Source organism: Kryptolebias marmoratus, linkage group LG11 (genome assembly GCF_001649575.2).
Source record: "Kryptolebias marmoratus isolate JLee-2015 linkage group LG11, ASM164957v2, whole genome shotgun sequence".
NCBI classification, from domain to species: domain Eukaryota; kingdom Metazoa; phylum Chordata; class Actinopteri; order Cyprinodontiformes; family Rivulidae; genus Kryptolebias; species Kryptolebias marmoratus.
The window spans coordinates 12,642,250-12,664,332 of record NC_051440.1 but is presented as its reverse complement, the minus strand read 5'-3'; the positions used below and the strand labels follow the sequence as shown (position 1 = coordinate 12,664,332).

The 22,083-nt window shown below is 38.3% G+C and overlaps 2 protein-coding genes and 1 long non-coding RNA gene across 42 annotated transcripts in view; 1 reads left to right on the top strand and 2 right to left on the bottom strand.

Moving 5' to 3' along the window:
* The window catches only part of LOC108230111, a 17,972-nt gene extending 16,767 nt beyond the window's left edge, over positions 1 to 1,205 (top strand). For 7 of the 20 annotated variants that reach the window (XR_005233716.1, XR_005233724.1, XR_005233726.1 and 4 more), the window contains 3 exons: positions 12 to 362; positions 408 to 557; positions 807 to 1,126. This is a non-coding gene — a long non-coding RNA (uncharacterized LOC108230111). Of the gene's footprint in view, positions 1 to 11; positions 363 to 407; positions 1,127 to 1,187 lie in introns of those variants that run through there. The other 13 variants (XR_005233727.1, XR_005233722.1, XR_005233718.1 and 10 more) reach the window with 10 other exon arrangements.
* The window catches only part of LOC108230109 (mucin-2), a 37,222-nt gene extending 24,828 nt beyond the window's left edge, over positions 1 to 12,394 (bottom strand). For 5 of the 21 annotated variants that reach the window (XM_037978222.1, XM_037978236.1, XM_037978228.1 and 2 more), the window contains exons 1-31: positions 12,301 to 12,394; positions 12,180 to 12,212; positions 11,824 to 12,085; positions 11,597 to 11,711; positions 10,281 to 10,371; positions 10,095 to 10,201; positions 9,794 to 10,007; positions 9,557 to 9,682; positions 9,334 to 9,451; positions 9,100 to 9,238; positions 8,879 to 8,980; positions 8,703 to 8,772; positions 8,480 to 8,617; positions 8,211 to 8,375; positions 8,006 to 8,100; positions 7,766 to 7,892; positions 6,046 to 6,301; positions 5,464 to 5,513; positions 5,289 to 5,389; positions 5,039 to 5,190; positions 4,755 to 4,893; positions 4,571 to 4,678; positions 3,662 to 3,841; positions 3,324 to 3,563; positions 3,049 to 3,205; positions 2,753 to 2,881; positions 2,381 to 2,531; positions 2,213 to 2,256; positions 1,841 to 2,032; positions 1,202 to 1,718; positions 26 to 571 (exon numbers count right to left, since the gene is read on the bottom strand). In XM_037978222.1, the coding sequence (XP_037834150.1) occupies positions 26 to 571; positions 1,202 to 1,718; positions 1,841 to 2,032; positions 2,213 to 2,256; positions 2,381 to 2,531; positions 2,753 to 2,881; positions 3,049 to 3,205; positions 3,324 to 3,563; positions 3,662 to 3,841; positions 4,571 to 4,678; positions 4,755 to 4,893; positions 5,039 to 5,190; positions 5,289 to 5,389; positions 5,464 to 5,513; positions 6,046 to 6,301; positions 7,766 to 7,892; positions 8,006 to 8,100; positions 8,211 to 8,375; positions 8,480 to 8,617; positions 8,703 to 8,772; positions 8,879 to 8,980; positions 9,100 to 9,238; positions 9,334 to 9,451; positions 9,557 to 9,682; positions 9,794 to 10,007; positions 10,095 to 10,201; positions 10,281 to 10,371; positions 11,597 to 11,711; positions 11,824 to 12,085; positions 12,180 to 12,212; positions 12,301 to 12,379 (4,943 nt within the window). In that variant the 5' untranslated portion in view covers positions 12,380 to 12,394. Of the gene's footprint in view, positions 1 to 25; positions 572 to 1,197; positions 1,719 to 1,840; positions 2,033 to 2,212; positions 2,257 to 2,380; positions 2,532 to 2,752; positions 2,882 to 3,048; positions 3,206 to 3,323; positions 3,564 to 3,661; positions 3,842 to 4,570; positions 4,679 to 4,754; positions 4,894 to 5,038; positions 5,191 to 5,288; positions 5,390 to 5,463; positions 5,514 to 6,045; positions 6,302 to 7,765; positions 7,893 to 8,005; positions 8,101 to 8,210; positions 8,376 to 8,479; positions 8,618 to 8,702; positions 8,773 to 8,878; positions 8,981 to 9,099; positions 9,239 to 9,333; positions 9,452 to 9,556; positions 9,683 to 9,793; positions 10,008 to 10,094; positions 10,202 to 10,280; positions 10,372 to 11,596; positions 11,712 to 11,823; positions 12,086 to 12,179; positions 12,213 to 12,300 lie in introns of all 21 variants that reach the window. The other 16 variants (XM_037978235.1, XM_037978241.1, XM_037978242.1 and 13 more) reach the window with 11 other exon arrangements.
* A 3,163-nt stretch (positions 12,395 to 15,557) lies between these two features.
* LOC108229953 (intestinal mucin-like protein) lies at positions 15,558 to 22,077 on the bottom strand. The gene is made up of 18 exons (XM_017405684.3): positions 21,857 to 22,077; positions 21,569 to 21,743; positions 20,927 to 21,174; positions 20,341 to 20,524; positions 20,056 to 20,263; positions 19,760 to 19,935; positions 19,542 to 19,611; positions 18,720 to 18,820; positions 17,796 to 17,827; positions 17,518 to 17,695; positions 17,332 to 17,436; positions 17,200 to 17,240; positions 16,989 to 17,108; positions 16,641 to 16,739; positions 16,364 to 16,492; positions 16,249 to 16,288; positions 16,033 to 16,156; positions 15,558 to 15,917 (listed from the first exon to the last, which is right to left on the bottom strand). The coding sequence occupies exons 2-18, from the start codon at positions 21,708 to 21,710 to the stop codon at positions 15,695 to 15,697; spliced, it is 2,220 nt and encodes a 739-aa protein (XP_017261173.1). The 5' UTR covers positions 21,711 to 21,743; positions 21,857 to 22,077; the 3' UTR covers positions 15,558 to 15,694.
* Between the last annotated feature and the right edge of the window lie 6 nt (positions 22,078 to 22,083).

Below are 22,083 nucleotides of genomic sequence, written 5' to 3'. Positions count from 1 at the left end.
CTTTGTAGAAGGGGTTGTGGTAGATGTTTCTTCCTGAGGTTTTGTGGTTGTTTCTTTCTCAGGTGTTGTGGTGGTTGTCTTTTCAGTGGTAGATGTCTTTCCTGAAGTTGTTGTGGTAGATGTTTCTTTCTCAGGTGTTGTGGTAGATGTCTTTACAGAAGGGGTTGTTGTAGATGTTTCTTCCTGAGGTTTTGTGGTTGTTTCTTTCTCAGGTGTTGTGGTAGATGTCTTTTCAGTGGTAGATGTCTTTCCTGAAGGTGTTGTGGTAGATGTTTCTTTCTCAGGTGTTGTGGTAGATGCCTTTACAGAAGGGGTTGTGGTAGATGTTTCTTCCTGAGGTTTTGTGGTTGTTTCTTTCTCAGGTGTTGTGGTGGACGTCTTTTCAGTGGTAGATGTCTTTATTGAAGGTGTTGTGGTAGATGTCTTTGTAGAAGGTGTTGTGGTAGATGTTTCTTCCTGAGGTTTTGTGGTTGTTTCTTTCTCAGGTGTCGTGGTAGATGTCTTTTCAGTGGTAGATGTCTTTCCTGTAGGTGTTGTGGTTGGTGTTTCTTTCTGAGGTGTTGTGGTAGATGTCTTTTCAGTGGTAGATGTCTTTCCTGAAGGTGTTGTGGTTGGTGTTTCTTTCTGAGGTGTTGTGGTAAATGTCTTTGTAGAAGGGGATGTGGTAGATGTTTCTCCCTGAGGTTTTGTGGTTGTTTCTTTCTCAGGTGTTGTGGTGGATGTCTTTTCAGTGGTAGATGTCTTTCCTGAAGGTGTTGTTGTTGACGTTTCTTTCTCAGGTGTTGTGGTTGGTGTTTCTTTCTCAGGTGTTGTGGTAGATGTCTTTGTAGAAGGGGATGTGGTAGATGTTTCTCCCTGAGGTTTTGTGGTTGTTTCTTTCTCAGGTATTGTGGTAGTTGTCTTTTCAGTGGTAGATGTCTTTCCTGAAGGTGCTGTGGTTGATGTTTCTTTCTCAGGTGTTGTGGTAGATGTCTTTTCAGAAGGGGTTGTGGTAGATGTTTCTTCCTGAGGTTTTGTGGTTGTTTCTTTCTCAGGTGTTGTGGTAGATGCCTTTTCAGTGGTAGATGTCTTTCCTGAAGGTGTTGTTGTTGATGTTTCTTTCTCAGGTGTTGTGGTAGATGTCTTTGTAAAAGGGGGTGTGGTAGATGTTTCTTCCTGAGGTTTTGTGGTTGATGTTTCTTTCTTAGGTGTTGTGGTAGATGTCTTTACAGAAGGTGTTGTGGTTGATGTTTCTTCTTGAGGTGTTGTGGTTGATGTTTGTACATGAGCGGTTGTGGTAGATGTTTCTATGGTAGGTTTTGTTGTGATTGTTCCTGTAATTGTAGTTGTTGTGATAGGTGTTTCAGTGTGGTATGTGGCATTTTTTGCTGTAGTTGTTTGTAAAACAATGGAGCCTGTTGAATGCTTTATCGTCTGTTTTGTATTTGTAATAATTTCAGGGTGTGTTGTAGCTTTTGTTGTTTCCACTGTACTGGGCTTTCTCGTAATTATAGTGAGTCTTGTGGTTGTTGATGGTTTGGGTGTGGATGTTGTAGTGCTTGTACTACTGGTAGATGTTTCTTTCTGAGGGGCTGTCGTAGATGTTTTTATGTTAGATGTTGTGGTGGAAGTTGTTGAAACCTTTGGTGTTGAGAAAGTCAAAATTGTTGTCACAGCCTGTGTTGTAACAGTAGAGCTTTGTACAGGCACTTTTGTAGTAGGCTGTTCAGTTGTAGTTTCTGTGTGGGTCAAAACAAACAATCAAAGAAGTTATGAAGCACATTTTTCTTTTTTTTTCTTTTAACATGGCAAATTTTTAAATAAAGACGTTGTCTACAGCTTTTCTGTGTATCAATCTTACCGCTTTTGGTAAATGTAAAGATTGTTGATAGTGTTGTACTGGGAACTGGAGTTGTTGCACAGGGTCCCATGATTCTGATGATAGTTCCATTCTTTTCACAAACACCACTAAGGCAGGTTCCATCTCCATCATGTGTGTCATAGACTGTCTCTCCATACTGGTACTTACGGCCCATATAGATGCAGTAGCAAGCTACAATTGTGAGACAGGGTGCAAAACAAATTATTATATAAATCTTAGAATTTGTAAAAATTAGTCTTAACTTATTTTGCACATTTTTTTTCTCACTGACAACACATTCAAGTCCTGGTGAAAGGTCAAATACCAGTCACCAGAGCTTGAAAAAAAAAATCAAATGATTTTTCTACTCACCGCTTTCATCATAAATACACCTTGTCTCGGTTGAAGAACAATAACTGGAAAAGTAGATGAGAGAATACAGTTTTATCAGTGTAATTAGACTTCTAGCATTATGTGCCTTAGTTACAAAAAGGAACTGTCAAACAAACTGAGAATTTAGTATTACCAAAAATGTCCTACCAATAGTAACAATTTTCCTCTGTTGGCATTGATGCCCCCTCTTCATAATGTTTCCCTTCATTATCGTAGCAACCACATTGTTCTTCTGATACACACTTCATGGTAACTTCTTCCAGATAAGGTTTTTCAGGTGAGCAAATCGGATAGCAGCCTTAAGAAGTAAAATGTAGGGGAAAAAACAAACTAACATAGAGAAGCAGCATCCAGTAGGTTTGACTACATCCTTGTGAGCAATTCTTTGTGGTGAAAGTCAGTAAAAACTCACTGACATGTCTGTAAACTACTTGCAGTACATTTAATTTCACAAGACTTTGCTTACAATTAAACAGTGAATTTAAAATGCACCCACTATCCTTCTCTTATCACTCTTACCTTCTAATGCTGGAAGCTGATTGTAGCACCTTCCTGAGGGATTACTACACGTCTTCATGCATTTTTTTCCGCACACTTCGTAGTGCCACTGATACTCTCCATCGGGGTTGTAATAGTCACAGAACAGAGCTAATAAAACAGAAGTATATTAATTATATCAACTGTCTTGTGGGCAGTTTTTGAAGAGACTGGTTTTATTTGTAGACCTTAGAGACTCCAACAGCAATCAATTTCATCCCTTTTTAAAAAAACAACAACAACATCTTCTTGGAGACAGACAAACAAGCAAGACTTACGGCAGATGGTGGGAGTTCTCCATTTAATGCAGGCTCCAGCTTCATTACAGGCCGCTGCATAGACTGCAACAGCTGAGCAGAAACACTCGCAATCTCCTCCAAAATTGCAAGCACATGTATCTTTTAAACAAGCGTCATAAAAGGACATTGGTTCCACCTTTTGAAAGGAGTAATTGTAAATGCAACAAAGACAAAGCAAGATTTATTTCTCTGTAGTTATTTCTGTTTGAAAATTAAACTGGTGACACAAATTTTGTGTGCCTTGATTTTCCTACCCTTGAGTGGCAGGCAGAAAACACTTCACTTTTGATTATGCTGCAGTGCTTGGATGCCCATGCTTGTCTGTGCGGATACAATCTGCAGGGATTTTGGGTGATGTTAGCATCTGGGCAGGTTGATGAAACTTTCCAGCTGTTTCCAAGCTCAAGTGCATCAACTACAATTTCTTGGTCACTGGTGGCAAAATCATTCTTAATATTTCCATCATAGTTCCCACACAATCCACAGACTTTGCCCTTGAATAAAATGAAAATGAGTGTATTTGTCAATACAAAACAAAACAAAACAAAACACCTAAACATTTATCCAAAGACCAGCATATGTGTTCACTCACCTTGAATGACGAGTTGAGTTTGAGTATGACAGTCGTCCTCTTATTCCAAATGAGAGCAAAACCGTTCTGTGCCTCAATAACAACATATATACCCATAATGTGGACTTTAAAGGGTATGTCTTCTCCTTTGCTTTTATTGATAACTCTGACATGTTCATCAGCCAGAACTATTTCATTACTCTGAGAAAAAAGGCCACATAAAATAACAGTGACAAACTTTTACTTAATGTGGATCACAAAAGTGCAACTGATAAGAGTTGGTTTATCCAGATTTACAAAAATAAACCTACATGATAAAAAAAGATGTGTAGCATGCATGGATCTATTTAGGATTTGCCAAAAAATACTCGTATATTTTTTTTTTTAGCTTAATCACTGATCATTTTTGAATCAAATCTAATGGTACCTGTTGTAGTTTTCAAAAATCTTAAAAACTGTGTGCTTTTAAGTGCTTTTCACTTTTCCTCGGGAATGAAATGCTTCATCAGTTGGGCAAAGATGTAAATTGTAATGATGATGAAATTAATCTAAAATCTTGACTTGAAAGCTCAGGGAGTATTAAGAGTGCATGACTATAGAGGCTTTTTATTTGTTATTTACATGTGAAACAAGAGGAAAGAAAAGAAATGGGGAAACTAAATCTGTTATTTTTCTAAAAGCAAACATTATTTTGACTTTTCCATTTCAAAAATTCATTTGATTTTTAAATTCTAACTTTATTTATTATATAAAAGAGGTATATAGTATATTTTTTATAATATAGTCTTGTTAATTTACTATACAGACTAGATTAGATAGATTATACTGATCATATCTGATCAATAATCATGTTTGCCTTATATTTAGCTATTACATTTGATAAAGTGCCCTGACGTTTTGTGAATGCACTGCTTTTTCTTTGTTACATACCCCCAAGTGGAGCTTGATATTGGTGGAACAAATGCTTTCACTTGAAATACAGGGGCTGTTCTCCATCAAGACCCTGAAAGTGCCATACTTGTTGCTCCCACAGTAATCCTACAAGAGTTTGATGTTAGTATTTCAATACGGACACTGATAAGTGACAACGACTGAACATGTTTGCAGGCTGTACCTGAGAGACGATGTAACTACAACCCCCTTTAAAAGCAAATCTTCGTCTATCAAAGGTTATGTGATTCCCCTCTCCATATGTGGTGCAGGTTCCACCACAGTCTTTCTCTGTGCAGCTCCATCTCCTTCCTTTGCAGATGCTAGGATGTAGAATAAATTATATAAATCATCACGCTTCCTCAACTTCAAAAACAGCAAAATGAACAACCGGGGGAGGGAATATGCTGTAGAATGTGCCGGATAACAATAAAGTGCAACCTGTCAGGTGACTGCATTGAAGCTCACCATTTGTTACAGTTCACAGTTATTTTGCTTCCCGGTTTGTGGAATTTTCCATCATGGGGGCAACCACACTGTTCTTCCTTCACACAGCCTCCATTCCCATCCGACAGCAGGTCATCAGGACACACACAGCCCGAGACACATGTGCTGTGTACCTATGTATTGAATTGTTATTATTTAAATTGTGTTGTTTTAATTTGTATCCATGTGTAGGATATTAAACAGTTGTCATGAATCGACATCTCAGTCTTACACAGTCCGAGTTCAGTGTCTGGCAGCTCTTTTGGCACGCAGATCCTTTATCCCATGTGTTTGCATTTGAGCAGTTGTAGAAAACCATTGGATAGGTGCACGCTGATGACAATAGCAGGGTGTTACAATAGGCTGGCATGTTGAGAATTTTGTTACAAATACTGCTTTATACTTACACTGAGTTATTGGCTTTCCTGCACAGCTTAATTTCCCACTGTGGCAGGAGCTGAAATGAATTGCAAGAAGACTCATAAGAAAAATGGGATGAAGCAAATAAAAGCCATTTTAAGGTATTATCCCTCTTGACATTGATCAAATACTTTACATTTTGTATTAAATGTAAAACATTTTGTTTTCCCTCAAAACAGCAATATAAAGACTGAATGTATGAGTCCTCTAAAGACTCAAAATATAATTTCACTTTGTCAAAAATGCAGCAAACAGTTACTAAAGTGCTTTTTTGGACATTTTGATTTGGAACAGCTGATACACACTTATTTTTTAAGACATCCTCACAGATGAACATAAAATGTAAAGCATTTTCCCTAGGATACAACTACTATTTTTATTCCATGTGTTTTATATGAGAGGTGAAAGTAGCAAACAAACAAAAAAAGTCAGTTAGGCCAACTGATAAACGATCAAGTAATTGAAATAATTTAAAGCATATTTGTTTGAAAGAAAGGCAGAAAGTTTATCTTTAAATAAAGATAAACTTGTTTGTTATTTTGCTGAAATAAAACACTAAAACCCCTTACCAAATTTGTCCTTGGACCTTGATGGCCTCCCCAGGCCTCACCATTTCGTCTCCAACGTGACAGGGGCATTTTGAGGCCGACACACACTCTCCCTTCTCATTTAGATAGGTTCCTTTATCACAGCCGCAGCCATCCACCGGCGTAAAATCAACCCCGCATGTTAGGTCTGACTGAGTCAGAGAGCGGCATGTGCGGCCGCAGCTCTTCATGTGGTACTTGTACACAAAGTTAGAGGGGCAGCTAGTCATGTATTTGCCTGTTGTAAGAGAAGAAAATAATATGCAATGTGTAAATGCTACAAATAAATGGATTTTTAGACCCTTACTACGCAACTCAGGATATATTTTCAGAATGGATATGTTATTCTACATTTATAAAACAATCTGTCAGAATGATAAGCATGAGACAAAAATGCTGAGACAGAACATTCTGAGCATGGCTAAAGATTTTCCCAAAACAAATCATGCAGACCAGACTCACTCCAGACCAGCCGGAATAAAAAGTCCAGCTTGGCTTCATTTGTCAACGCAAGAAACATTCAATATTAGCACTCTTGTTGTTGCCTGACGCTAAAAGGATGTAACTTTGTCATTTGTCAGTTTTGATCTTGGTTTAAAACTAGTGGGCAATATGTATTCCTCCAAGAAATGCAAGGCTTTTATTTAAATCTTTATTTTTTTACACTTCTTTTTAAACAACTGACTACAACAACTGGTCGCGATGAGAGATAATATTCAAGCGTTGTCAGAGCATAGCTACTTGGTGCTCAGCAACTATTTCTTGAAATATATGGGCCATGTTGTGATGCTGACACCCTGAAGGATCTTTGCATTGTTGGAGCATATTTCTCATTTGTTAGTAGTTTTTCTGGTGTATCTCCAACAACATTTGACGGTTGCGGTCGGTTTTCTGCGTTAATGGTTTATTTTTGCATGTGTGTGACACCAAGTTGGACCAATGTGAGGCAGTAAACATCACACTGAAGCAAACAAGGCAGCATGTTTTTCGTTCTACAGTGAAGTGCATTTGTAAAATTTGAAACAGGCCATCTAAAAACATGGACATTTTGTGCAAAAGACCTCCTGGCCTACCACAGAAATGATCCCTGTCGAACAATAGCTCAGTTGGACTTTGAGTCGCTGCCGTCTTGGAGAAAACTTTACATGAACATGATATATTTCAAAATATAAAAATTGCCACCACAGAGCTCTACTCTGATAATTCTCTAATACCTTTGATAATATTACCACTTGGGGTCAAAACTTTGCATGAAATAATAACTAAGAAATAAAAAAGAACATATTTTTGCTTGGACGATGCCATTCAAGCTGAACTTTTTTACTCTAGCTTGTTCTAGAGTGGGTCTAGTTGGCACATGGGTGTAAGGACAGCACGATGCACGTGTTGTAGCTCACATTTCTGACACTGTTCACAATTTACTCTCAGTTATGAACCTTTTCAGCACACGTTCAAAGTTTAACAGGGATCAGGATAAAGTGAGCCAGATGAGGGGGGAAAAACTGAAAACTGCTCCATTGTTGATGTGGTTTCTATTATACAAAAACCGACTGGTGCAAGCTGTTACATCACTGTTTCCCAAAAAATTTGTATCTCAAGTCTACACACAAAAACAGACTTTTTAAAAATCCCTCAGTTTGCATAGGGATGAGTGATCGTTTGAACAGCTCTTAATTTCTGCCACGTTTTAGGTGAAACTCACTGCAGACATCTGTTCTCCATCCATGTAGTCTAACACCTTCAGCGGCACAGGCGTGGACATACGATGATAGGGCGGCACACATGCAGTCCTCGCTGTTTTCACACGCACAAGTGTCGTAAACACAAGACTGCAAAAAGAGACAAACTAAATAAAGAACTGTAACATGCAGCTGATATGAAGTAAAACAACACAGATTAATTTACAGAAACAAAATGGACAGGACATAAAGTTGCTGCTTACAGTTTCGTAATCCTTTGGGTCTATTTCAGGATGACAACGGGAAAAAACCCCGTTTGGGTCTGTCAGGATTGAGCACCAGGATTTGGCATATTTCTCTAAAAAACAAACAAACAAACAAGAAAAACAACAAATAAAATAGTATGTTAACCACTGGAGCATTGTGGGCAGGTTAATTATTAAATAACTCATGATGTTAGTGATCTACCCCTGTCAATGCTTGAAGAGCAGGGGTCACTGAGTATATTTGTTACATCTGGGCAGCTTGATTTGGTCTTCCATGTGTTGCAAAACGTTGCAGCTGTTCCCTCAATCAATCCGTAGGTAGTTCTAAAGTCGTTAAGTGCATTGTCATCAAAATCCCCACAAAGACCTGGAAAAAGATTGTACTGTGACTAAATAACATAAAAAAACAAAACTCAACGGGACAAGTGTATGCTTTCTGCTGATTGAAAGTTCCTAAAGAGTAAAACTCACCCATAAGGCTTCCCTTCAAGGAGACGCTTGCTTTGATGAAGAGCTGCATGATGGGAACGAACTGAATCTCCAGATCAAACCCAAAGGAGGTGTGGAGCATAATGAAGAATGAAGATGGGCTGAAGATTATAAATTCGTCTGCAAGAGGAAGAAAAATAGACGATTTAGGCAAACATTGTGTTTTCACAGGCGAAGGAATGCTAAAACAGAGTAAACTTCTCACCCAAGAAAAGAGGAAGTTGACAAACCACTTTGTTGTAAAATATTTTTCCGTCGGCTTTAACTTCAATCATCTGCAGAAAAAAGTGACGGGGTGTGAACGCTTCCAAGGATTTTTGACTGATGTTATAAGTAAAGATCATTATAAATTAGCTGTATTTACAGTAAATGCGTATTTACCGTGTGGTTTTGAAGTAGAGTCACTGCAGACAGGCAAGTTGATTTATCTGAGCTTTCACATTTGGCAAAATCACCAAGCACACTAAAAGCCCCATTAGAAGCCTACAATTAGGAAGACAAAATGATTTACTTAGATTTTTTTTCTTGTTTAATGTAATTCAGCTTGGAAATATATATTATTTTGGTGGTAATTGGAATAATTTTTAGTTTGATGTTCTTACTTTGGTCAAAACATACAGACATTCCCCATGAAAATCGTAATTGTTGTCGTCATAGGTGGAAAAGTGAGCGCCTCCTCGGATGGAGCAGATCCCAGGGCAGTCCTTTTCTGTGCAGAGCCACGAGCCCTTGGTACAGGTGCTGACAAAAGACAATCAGTTTAATACTACTGTCAGCTGTACCATTAAATAAACAAATGTTGCAACTGTTAAAATTAATAAAGAAAAAAAAACTACCATGTTTTACACGCCCTTGAGTACGATTCCCCAGACTGGTAAACTTGTTCGTGGTGAAAACAAGGGCACTGGTCGAGAGCGATGCATCCACTTTGGGAGATATCATCAAAGACAGTTCCTTAGGAGAAACGTGGTGAAATAATTAGCCTTGAGCCAGCAGTAAATCTGCACATGCTTTAAGATTTGTACACGTGAGAGTGTTCAAAGTGACAGGTAAACCTACCAGTTGGACAGAAGCATCCATCAATGTAAAGCTCTTCACACATCTGGCTTCTGTGGTGATTCTTACAGGTGTCCATGCAGGGACTGCCATATTCCTTATATTCCATGTTGAAGGGGCAAGTTTTGGCTGTTAAACACACAAGAAGCATTACAATTTCGAGACAACATTTTTAATTTAACCTCAGTAAAACAGTTGTGCTTAAAAATTATGAGTTTTTTTTAAATAACTTTTTTTTACCACACAGTTGTTGGGTCCTCCACTGCTGTGGTGTCCCTCCTGCATGGGCGCACTGCCGGGAGTACTCCGACACGGTGGAACACAAGCATGAGATGCTGCGGCTGCTGCACTGGCAAAGGTCTTTCATGCAAGCTGTAATGAAGTCTTCAGTAACAATCAGGTCCTGACAGCTCAAGAATGCAGGTCCAGTCAGCAGGTTCCTGCAGCGGTGGTTCTGTGGGATAAAATGCATTTACGCTTAAATTGTACCAAAGGACCTAGATGCAAAATAACTTTTCAAACTCCTGTTTCACAGACGTACCTGATTTGAACAACTTTCCGAGACTCGAGGGGGGATTGTTTTACAAACTTCTTCAGGACCATTCATTTTGTAGGTCTCAGCATAATCTTCAGTACTTATGGAAACCCCTGTTCACAGAGGAAAAGGATTGTCTGATGACAAACTTGTGCACGACGGTTTGTTTTAAGGTCATGTTTCAGTATTTACCTGACTGGATGAACTCATTGTGTTTCTGGACTTCGTTAAAGTCGCCACACAGCCCACAAGTTTGGTTCTTGAATTTAGCATCCAGCTCCACCTAATAAAAGCATGTAAAATGGAAATGCAGTTCAAATAATCAAATGAAAGTCCACTTTGTACATTTTCACATTTTATTGTAAAACAGTGGCTGTAATTATTTATTTTTTTGTAACATTTACAAAGCATACAGTCCCTGACACGCTCCTTTAAACTGATTCAGCTCAGATCTGTGGTATGTTCTTGTTCAGTTCATGCAGATCAGTGTCACCGTCAACAGAAAAAGGTTATAATAAAAACACAAATCTCAAACCTAAATAATCTTTAGTTCATGCATGACTCATAAGAATTTAAAGCACAAATTAACAGAAAACATCATAAATTCTTGTTTCTCACCATGAACTAACAATCAGCTGACTAAACCTTAACACAATTACTTCACCCAAAATAGAAAATCAGTTATTGAAAGTTAATTTACAGTTACTTCGTACACTGATTAACAACAAAAATAAATATATGAAGCGCCACACAATATTTTAAAATTTATGTCCCTAATGAGGCACAGAAGAACTATTTCCTAAATTTGTAGGTTTCAGTACAATCGACTGATCAGAAGAAGCTCTGTGGACCTGAATTATTATTTACTTTGTGAACTTATGTCCTACTCATCAGGCACATTATTAAACTCCATTCTAACTGAACCTAATAAAATAAAAATAAGCACTTGTTATAATTTCTTTAATATCTAATAATACATTTTTTGAATTATGTGACATTTCAAATAAAGTCATGTATCTTGTGTCATTTGTCTTGTAAAACTATGAACTTAATTAACTGATTGAATAAAAGTACTCACGTGAATCCATTTGAGTTCATGTTTAATTCATGGTCAATATAATAATATGTCCTGCATTATTTCATGCAGCAAATCATTTTGATTCATGCAGGTTTACTTAGGTATATTTACATGTCCCTAAACAAGGCACTAAACCATCATAAGTACAATTGGAAAATAGCTAATTCAGTTTTCTAACCCCTCAGACTGTAGTCAATATATTGTTTTTTTGTTTACTCAGATTTTTCTACAGAATATGGCAAGCTAGGCGGCCAGCGCCGCAGTGTTGAAATCCTGAGTCTGCAGGTTTGAGCCCAGGTTGTGGCAGGAAGGGCATTTGGCGTAAAAACAATTGCCAAATCTTTCGTGCGAGTTTGCTCGCTGTGGCAATCCCTGAAGAAGGGAGCAGCTGCAAGAACAACATTTTGCAAAGCAAACATGACAACCTTACCCAGAGGGAGTCCTCTTGATTCCACATTAAATCCAGTCCCAGCGTAGCCTTCAATTTAATGTAAGACAAAGTTTTCGCAATTGAAATGCCACCCTGGTTGAATGGTATGGAGACACTAGACAGAAATAAAAAAAAATTCAAAGTGAGTGGTCCGATGATAATCGTCAGTCTAACCAGTAGCCCACATAGTCTAGCAATGAAAAACGGCATTGAGCGAACAGACTTACAATTCATCATTGACTTTTACTGAGGTTTTGAGAAATTCCACCACAATCCCATCAAGCTTCATCAAGATTCTCTTCATGGAGATTTCCCCATCTACCTCCTGTCGCTCGACCTGGATGTTGAAACTCTCGTAGCTGGCCTTACACTGGGATGTAAAGATGTAGGTACAGGTGGAGGGCAGGTGGAAGAAATCTCCATCAAAAGTCTTGAAATAGAAATTTCCCCAAGTGCTGCAGTACTGGTTGTTGTGCGAGGGTCTTGCTTCTGTTTGGAGGACGACGGAATATTAATTACACAGAAATTCAAAATATTTGTTACATTTTTTATCTGTAATCTTAAAGTAAAATCAAATTATTACCATTTATAACTGTCATTTCAGTCCTTTTCATGACTTTAAAAGAAGAGAAAGAGATGAATATTACAAGAGAACAAAATCCATTAGAAGTACTGCAGGTTAAGGTTTCCATCAGTTTACAAACCAGTGGAGGCTGTGGATAGTCCAAGGCACAGGGTGAGCCAAGTTATCATCCATTCCTGAAGGATCCCGGCTGCGCCCATGGTCCTGAGTCTTCCCTGTCTTGTGACAGCTGGTTGAGCTGACTGGTACATCTCTCATGATATAGTCTCCAGGTGTTTGCAGTTTAGGAGGGGTGAACAAAAGATTCTGCGTGTCGGCCTTCTCGGTGTTTGTCTCCATTAGGATCACACCCATGAAAAGGTTATTCGTTACAACATTTCATTTTTATTCGTTTGAGTCATGAAGCGCTATCATTTCAGGTTTTGAAGCACTTTTTTTTTAATGCTGAACGTTAATATTAGACACCAAAAAGGTCTTCCTTTGTCAGTTTTTTTATTTAGAGGAAGATGAATCAAACATGAATCACACACTTCTGTTATTTAGTATTTGGAGCTGTGAGTTGTGCCTCCATACATAAAAGTAAGAAAATGTGTTCAAATCATTGAACCGTACATTGATCAAATATTGCCAGATAAACCAAAATGCTAAAATCATCATCTGAACATTGATATGTTATTAAAATAGGATCTTCAGGACAGAAGGAAGTTTAAATGATTTTGCTTTTTCTATTTGCTGCATGAAGTATCTGCAGGATGTGGTGATGAGCAATTCTGACTCAGTGTTTTTCTTGAATCTAACACCTAACAAACGTGGATGAGGCTTCTAGAAATGACCAGACTGAGCTGCACATACATGACACCTAACATCTACTAGCAACTTTACATTTATGTTTTTTTATGTTATGTTAATGTACTTTATGTATCATTTGTGATTCTGTTTTGTTTTTCAGTACACCAAAAAGAATTCTGAAAATCAGTTTTATACTGTAAATAATTTTTTAATTCTTTTTTTCTTTCATTCGGGCGATGGTAAATATTTCACGTTAACTGGTCTGTGAGAGTTGAGCACTTTTAATCGTGGTAGAAGGGTTTGGTTGGCAGCTCAGTTTGAAGCATATGCCTCCTTTTGCAAGGGTTTTAAGAATTAAATAGATTAAACCGATCTGTTCTGCTGCTAACTAACACAGGCAAAAGCCCTGCAATCCTTTGGTGAATTGTGACCTTTGCACAGTTGCGGTTTGGGTTTGTGACTTTGTTAAAATAAATTGTAAGGGATGATCACATGACTGCATGAATTAAAGATGAAGCCATTCCTTGTCAGGCCTGACACAGATGTGGCTATGCCCCTTTCAAAAAACCACTTTCAAGCTGGGCTTGAGACACCTTCTTTCCACTTTGGCATGATTTGTGTGATGATTGAAGTGACATGGGGGGTTGGGGTGGGGTGCTGAAAGTCAGCGACACCACTGTTAATCCTCTGAGCCAGCAACGTAGCCAGAAAGCCACATAGGTGTGAAATGAGGAGAGATGTAATAAGGGCTTTTACTCAGCTTCAGGTTAATTTGTATCTCTGCCAAACCCTACTTTTACAGCTTTGGTTTAATCTTACCGATACCTTTTGGGTATAAAAATGCAGCTGCCACAGGTCTCTTCATACCCATCTATGCCCACCTCAGCTTGGTTTGTCCTCACTTACCTCCACTTTTATTGTTATTATTACAGCATGGCTGGCCTTTCAGGCCTGTAGCCTCCAGTGTTTTCTTAATAACCCCAGATCTTAAAATAGAAGGAATTTTAAAACGCAGTTCTATTCAAATCATGCATCAAGCTCCTAAAATAATCTGTCAATTTAATATGTTGCCACATTCTCATCCATCACACTCAACTCTGGCTCACCCCCCTCAGGGCTACCTTCTCAACTCACCACCTTACTCACTAGTTAAACATAACTGCAAAGCTCACTATCAAAACAGTGCCAGAGTGAAGTTTGTTGATGACACAGCTGGGGTTGGGCCACCCATCTCAGATCTTTCCGCCAAAAGATGCAAAGACAGGGCAGCCCTCATCATAAGAGACTCCATCCACCCTGCGCAAGAACGCTGCTTTCCAGGTGAAAAAAGGTTTCGGATGAAAAGGCCCTAAATTCCAGGATGCAGCCACTTACTGCACATTACAAATGCTGCTATCTGCTTCTTTTTTTTATTAGTTTTATCCTGTTCCGTATCTGTTTTGAGTCTTTTTTTATTTAGTCTTTTAAATAGTTATCTACTTTTACCATTTAATTTTTACTCTTTGAGGCCTGTAACATTGTGTTTTGTTTGAATTTTTTAAGAATGACAATAAATTTGACTTAAACCCTTGAATAAAAGAGGGAATCAAAAATCAAATCATAACTGGCACAAACCCTACAATAGCCCAATGTTTTGCACTTCAGAATAGGCTTTGATTACGATTTATGGTTTTAGCTACGCTGTAACTTTTGCCAGGAGCTGTGCGCAACCTGTAAATAAGTTCTCAAAATTTCTAGCAGTTTATGCTGCATAATGAAATTAACTGTAGAACCATAATAACAATAATTTAAGATAAGTTTCAGATTATTTTAGAGCACAGTGCATGTATGTTTAAGACTTTTACTGTGACGGGTGGAAATCTGTGAGAGGCAGTAATGAAGATCACACCTCGGACTGGTTATTAAAATGCTTTGTGTTGTTATTTTATAGTTTAGTCAGTAAAGGTACACCTATAAACCTTAATTGCAATACCAATAAAAACCCCAAAACAATGACAGTCAGGTGCACAAGCACAGTGAGGTTTTCTCAGCATTTCAACCTTCTTCTTCAAATATTAGTTTAACTTTCTTCTCAACATTTTGAATTTAATGTTGCAACTTGGAAACAAAAATAAATCTTTCTGTAATTTTTTCTTCATGATGGCCTTGGTACACTCTTTAAATCGCCTTTATTGTTCAAAAATATGGTCACCTTAGGTCAGGGGTAGGCAACCCTGGTCCTCGAGGGCCACCATCCTGCAGGTTTTACTTGTTTCTCTGCTCCAACACACCTGATTTGAATCAATGGGCGATTAACAGGCTTCTGCAGAACATGAAGAGGTGATTTAACCACTGAATCAGGTGTGTTGGAGCAGGGAAACAAGTAACACATGCAGGATAGTGGCCCTCGAGGACCAGGGTTGCCTACTCTTGCTTTAGGTCTAAGCAGATAATCATGCTGTTGACTGAGAGCCAGCAGCTGATGTCGTAAGGCAGTTTGTATCCAGCTATATGCTGTTTGTGTGAGGCTGAACGGTGGTGCGATTGCGTTTTTGCTCTCAAACAAAATGAGGTGGACAATAATGAAAGAAAGAAAGCTTGAACTGCGTTGCATCTTTTTATTAAATCAGCTGATAAATGCACTCCACAAAGACAGCGACTTTGTTAGAGATGTGATGATTGTTTAAGCGATAGAGGAAGAAACATCTGCATGCCGCAACCGTTCCATATCAGGGAGGATGAATCTGTCACACCAGCGTGAAGCTTCGTTTTCTGCGAGCAGAGTGCTCAGCAGCTGGGGTGCACTCGGAGAGGCTACAGCCACACTCCTCCACCAGCATGTAGGTGTAGGAAACAACTCCATGTACTCCATGTTCTCCATGGCACTTCAAGTCAACCGTATTATTTCTGAAACGCATTTCCTTACAGCAGGAGCAGGTTTGGTTCATTCCAGCTACCAATTCAGAGTACCTGAGGAAAGCAAGAGCAGATCTCAATGCATTCAAAATCAGTTATACCTAAAATGTTTTTTGTTTTCTTGTGGGCTTTCCAAAGAAATATAAAATACACCTCATGTCATTCTTACTTTGAAAAAGTGTTGCATGATCCCTCACAGTACGGCATATCCACCTCTTGCTCAGACTCGCAGCCCTTGTGTCTGATACGAGTTTTCATGGTCAACAACTTGCATCCCTTCTCTTTCTCCTCACCTGTTAAAACGTGATACATGCCAAAGAAGTCAGTTTGTCTTATTTCTGTTTGACTCTCTTCAGATGAAAAGAAAGAAAGAGATCATACTCACAGGTTTTACAGCAGCCATTCGCTGCAGTCTGAATCGTGTCCTGAGGAACAACATCTGTTTGAACATTTCTGTATGCTCATTTCATCCAGACACGCATATTAAAAGTGATACTTACAGGTTGGCAGTTGCTTTCTTGGACTGGTGGGCAAACAATCTGCGAACTGATGGCTGTGAAAGTCTTACCACTCCTAAAACAAGTGTGATTCTCACACTTGTTTCCAGTCAGTGACTTGGTCTCTCCTACCTGAAGATCAGAGAGATGGACGGGCAAACACACACCCAGAGACACACAAGCATCAGCAAACACAGATAAAAAAAAAGATGTATTAAGGTGTTTTAAACTAACACAGACTAACATGCTGAATTAAAGCAATCGAAATGATCCAATGTACCTTCAAGGTCATCTTGATACCTTTAACATTGAAGACACATTGTGTTTGCACACATTTCCCACAGCATTCATCACTCGTACTTTCTATATATTCATATCCCTGAGAGGAAAAAAAGAAATTCAGCTCATTCTAAAGTTCAACTGAGCATACTCCGTAAAAAAAACCAAAAACAAAAACAGATTGCATTAGATACATTTATTGTGCTTTTGCCCATGCGCACCTTTGTTTGTCTTCGCAGAAAATCATTTCAGTTTAAAACTCTAGCATGAAAGGGGATGGACGATATGCATACATTCAAGGAATGCTAGGGCTTTAAATTGCATATGGGAATGCTATTATTGTACTCACCATTTCACAAGTTTTGTTACATATTTGCTTTTCACACGTTATGCTCAACAGACCCTGGGAGGAGGACTCTCTGGAACAGATGCAGGTCTCACATTTATTGCCGGGAACTGCAGAACCAGGCTGTCAACAGAAAACCCACTTATTAAAACAATAAAAACAAAAAAACTATTCTGCATCGCATGTTTATGTTCTCCCTACATTTCTCACTTACCCGATATTCAACATCATTTCTGACGCAGACTTTTTTAGGTTCTAGAAAATAAACAACATAAGGAAGTACAAAATAAATGCTGTACCAGTGATTTTGCGATAATTTAGGTTTAAACTGAATCGAAGAGCTCACCACATTTATTCACTGGACAGCATTTTCCCTCAGGAACACTGACAGTTGGCCGAAATCCTATCGAACAGGTCCCGTTCAAGACTGGGCAAGTGCTGCTTTGACATTCTGTTGAGATGAACAATCAGTATTAGGGTTTAAGAACTGCCTATAGCCAGTGGTGATCAGTAACGCTGTTGCATGTCTTACGACAATCATAGACAGTGCAGCAGGGATCTGATGGATCTGTCTCATTGACAAGAATGAATCCTTCACCAGAGCAACTCTGTATGTTTAGTGTTGGGCACACTTTATCCTTGCAAGTCACAGTTTTTGTAAATTCGTTGCAGACGCAGTTCTGACATTTGTATTCAAATGTCTCATTTAGCTGGAAGGATAAAACCAAAGTGGGTGACTTAGTGCCTCTTGCAAGTAAGAAAAATTTGAGATTTTTTAAAGATTTTACAAGAAAAGCAGGTTTGGCTCACCTCACGGGGGATTCCCTCAGGATCAAGACATCCTGTTTAACACAGACACAGTAAACATCATTATTTAATACTCTTCACTCTCTCCGTGTGTTACTACTGTTGCATTATTGGTCTGTGAATTTGTTAAGTTTCACTCATGGCTTAGACTGGAAACAAGATAGTCTGGCCACTTTTCAGCTCTCTGAACACCAAAATAGGTTATAATGCAGAGTAAAGATTGTTCTTATAGAGTTAGTTTTCCGTTTTTGGAAAGTTTAATACAAATACACTTATTTAAAGGTAAAGTAAAGAAACTAAATTTAAAGTATTTCACAAGGTTTTAAGTTCATACAATATATTATTGTTATCTGCCAACTGTTTGTGAGGATCCCACATTAATACAGAGCCCATCCATCCATCCATCCATCCATCCATTGCAGCTAGCTGATCCTGTTCATGGTTGTAGTGCCTACTGTATCTCCAGTAATCACTGGGCTACAGATGGGGTACATTCTGGACAGGTTGCCAATCCAACTCAGAGCCACATAAAGACAAACAAGACAGACAGCAGTTCACACGCATGCCCGGTGACAATTTAGAGTTGCCAAATAACTTGTGGATGACTGAGAGAGGAAACCGGATTACCCAGAGAAAACTTACAGGAGTTGGAGGAACATACAAACACAAGAAAAGTCGTCAGCCGGGAGTCAAACCTGTGACCTTCTTGCTGCGAGGCAACAGTGCTAACCAACTGCTTGACCGTGTGCCTTAGTTTGCTTTACAGCATTGGTTTGCTTTGCTGTTTGCACTAGAATCAATTTCTTACACCAAACCAACAGATAATAAAAGCAGCAAAAAGAAGGCGGATTCCTTAAATTCTAAGATTAAAGCAGCCTCTCTCCACTACAGTTTGTTACATAACTTGAATAAAGATATGACACTTACCACAACTTTTTACACATATATCAGATTCTTTGTTGAACAGTTTCATTCCTTCAGGACAAAAGCAGCCCTCAGTCGTAAAGTTCATTTTGGGATCATTGGGGCTGCAAGAGTAGATTATCAAAAAAAAATTAAGAACAATGTTGTAATTTTTCTTACATATTTAAAACAATTTCATTCATTTTACAATATAAAAGCTTAAAACATCTGTCCAATATACTTTTTCTCACATTTCTTAAAACTTAGTGGTTTTTACTTTAGTGGCCCTTTACACTTTTATGAAAAGTGCAAAAGAAGGACGCTCTCATTGGTTGTCTTCTTAGTTATTATTAGCTCCTTAACAAAATATGATCAGTGATGTCAGAAGCAGCACTAACACTCAATGTTAGCGGAGTGATTATCAAAAAGTCTTGTTTATTTTCATTATCTATGCTATTTCAAATTTAACCTGACAGATTTTAATTTGATTGTGACTCTGATCAAGTAAAGAATTGACATATAAGAAAAAAAATGGTTATTGCAGGAGAAGACTAAGGGCATGAGGAAGATCAATTTCAAATTGAAAATTTTCAAGATAAATTTAATTGGTTTGCTTAAAGAAATGCAAGCAATTTCAGTGGGAATGGCTACAAAATGGAGGATTGGAGAGAAAAAGAACACAAGCATTCAGAATTGGTTTCAAACCAGTTTTGAAGCTAAACAAACAACCATAGAGCTAGCCATATGGCAATGCCACTGTCCACTATAACTGTTGTTAAAGGAGATGTTTATGTGTGCAAAAAAGCCACCAAAACACATTTTTTAAATTCATATTTTGGAACTTACTTGTCCTCACAGGTCAGCTGATCCGCAGGACCACAAGGTTTATAAATTTTGTCTGATGGGCAATTACTGGCTGTTGGTGAAGAACATACTTGAATTATTTTTTTCTTTCTTTTTTGTCAAATATCATATGCCCAACTAAAACACAGAATGTAAATTAGAATGTTGCCTGAGTGTAAAAAGGCCACAAAAATAACGTATGGCTAAAGAGATTTTCGTACCACATTGACTGGTGTGGTTCCTCCAATAGATGCAGACTCCAGCCTCAGCGCAGGCAGCGGCATAAACCTCCAAACTTGTGCATTCAATTGCTGGGTTTTTAACATGGCAACTATCAAAAACGCATCCTGTGTAGAAATTGTCTGGAGAGACCAATGAATGGCACTCTTCAAAGACACTATGGTGAAAAATAAAATAAAGTGGGTATATAAGAGACTATTGTTCATTATTTTTACAAAAACACAGTGCTCATCAGATTATGTAAGAATTCTTTAGATCAACAGAACATCTACTGTACCTGCTGCGAAGCACGTCACATATGGAGTCTGACTTGCATGGAGTTTCTATGGGAGGTTCTGGAGGCTCAGTAGGTGGCCTGCTGGGCATCTTGCAGCCAGGTTTTTCACTGTCTGTTACGACCCAATAGTCAGCCATCACAGCACAACTTTTCGCCAGCCCGCCTTCTGGCAACTTACAGTCATCATCCTGATTGTTGGTGCATGTTCCTAACAAGAAGTTAAAGCGTTACAGTCTACATTCCAACTAAAGCTTTAATAATGTGGCCACTAGAGAGAGTTCTTACCACAGTGACCCTGTGTGTTTCCTCCAAAGTACTGATATGGAAGGGTAACACTAAAGCCACTTCTACCAAACTGAACGACCACTCTTAGACGAGGGATCTCTAAAACCAAATTAATACTAGTGGTCATGACCTTTACACCGTTTTCCCAGTAAGGTAGACTCAGGCTTTCATCATCTTTATATGCCTGGAAGGAAATTGCAAAACACATAACAGATTAAAAGTGGCCTTTACATAATTTTTTTAGAGACATTACTTTGATATTATTATATTGACATTATATTGATATTTACTCAGAGTTTACTTTTATTGAGTGCAAAGATGTCATTCTGGGATGGAGCGCAGCTTAGTTGCATCTTAGTTATACAGTAGATGGTTTTTAATCATAAAAACAATGTTTTAAAAGAAAAGAAAACAAAAAACAGTGCAATATATGACTGTGAAAACAAGGCATAATGCTTTAAAAATGAAAAACTGCTTTCCCTAAAAGACAAAAATACTGCATGCCATCTTACAATTTGAGCAAAGGTCTGTTTCAATGTTGCTAAGCTAAAACTTAGCCTTTCAAAAAGCACTTCTCTTGTGTTACCTTTAAATTTGGTCTCCCGTTGAGATTATGATTCTTCAGCTTGATATGCTGTGATCCATAATATATAATTAATGACCGTGGACAGGAAACATCTTCTGTGGGATCGCAAAGGACGTTGTCAATATGAATCTGTAAGTCATGCTTTGGTATGATCTCCTTCATTAAAGCATAGGTACAGTTTCCTTGATAACTGTAGTAGAAGCCATCAAATGTGATGTAATGAGGATCTCCCCATCCTTCACACTCACCTGAAGAGATAAAAACTTAAATCTTCATTCAATTCATGGGAAAATGTGTCTACACACACCAATCAGTCATAACAATTTTAGCACTTGTCCAGGAGTAAGCTTCTTATTTTCCAACCAACATAGCCCTGAGCAGTCAGAGCATGAATAAAGAACATCTGGGGGGTTTGAAGGCTAAATGAACACCCCAGATTATTATTATGAGTATTCTATAAAAATGTTAGGGTAGGTGGTAAACAAAGTCCTTTTATTGTGAATGCCAGCATATAACCTTTTCAAAATGAGCATTACTATGTAATATGATGATCAATGTTGCTCACTTCATCTGTCAGTGGACATAATGTTATAGCTGACTGATGTAAATTTCTTACAGTTTTTTAACCAGAAAATAACTTACAGTCACATTCATAATGTTGGCAGCAGTGGTATTCATCATACACAAGCACTGGGCTCTTTCCATTGGCACAGGTTAATTGCTGAAGTGGTGGACATTCATACGGCACTATTTCAATTGTATTGTTCTCAACGCATTTGGCCATGGTGCAGTTACAAAAATAAAATGTCTCATTTTGCTGGAATAAAAAAGCAGAGATAATTACAAACTGTCTATGTAAACTAAAAAGAAAATAACACTGCAAACAAAACAGTATTCATAATGATAATTGATAAAGTGGTGAAATCTTACCACTTTATCCCATCCTGGACATTTTGGGGGTGGGGGGGGAGTTGGTGTGTTTGTAGTTGATGTAGTGGGAGATTCTGTGGTTGTAGTTGGTGTTATTGTGGTTGTAGTGGTTGTAGTTGGTGTAGTGGTAGATTCTGTGGTTGTAGTTGGTGTTGTTGTAGTGGGAGGTTCTGTGGTTGTAGTTGGTGTTATTGTGGTTGTAGTGGTTGTAGTTGGTGTAGTGGTAG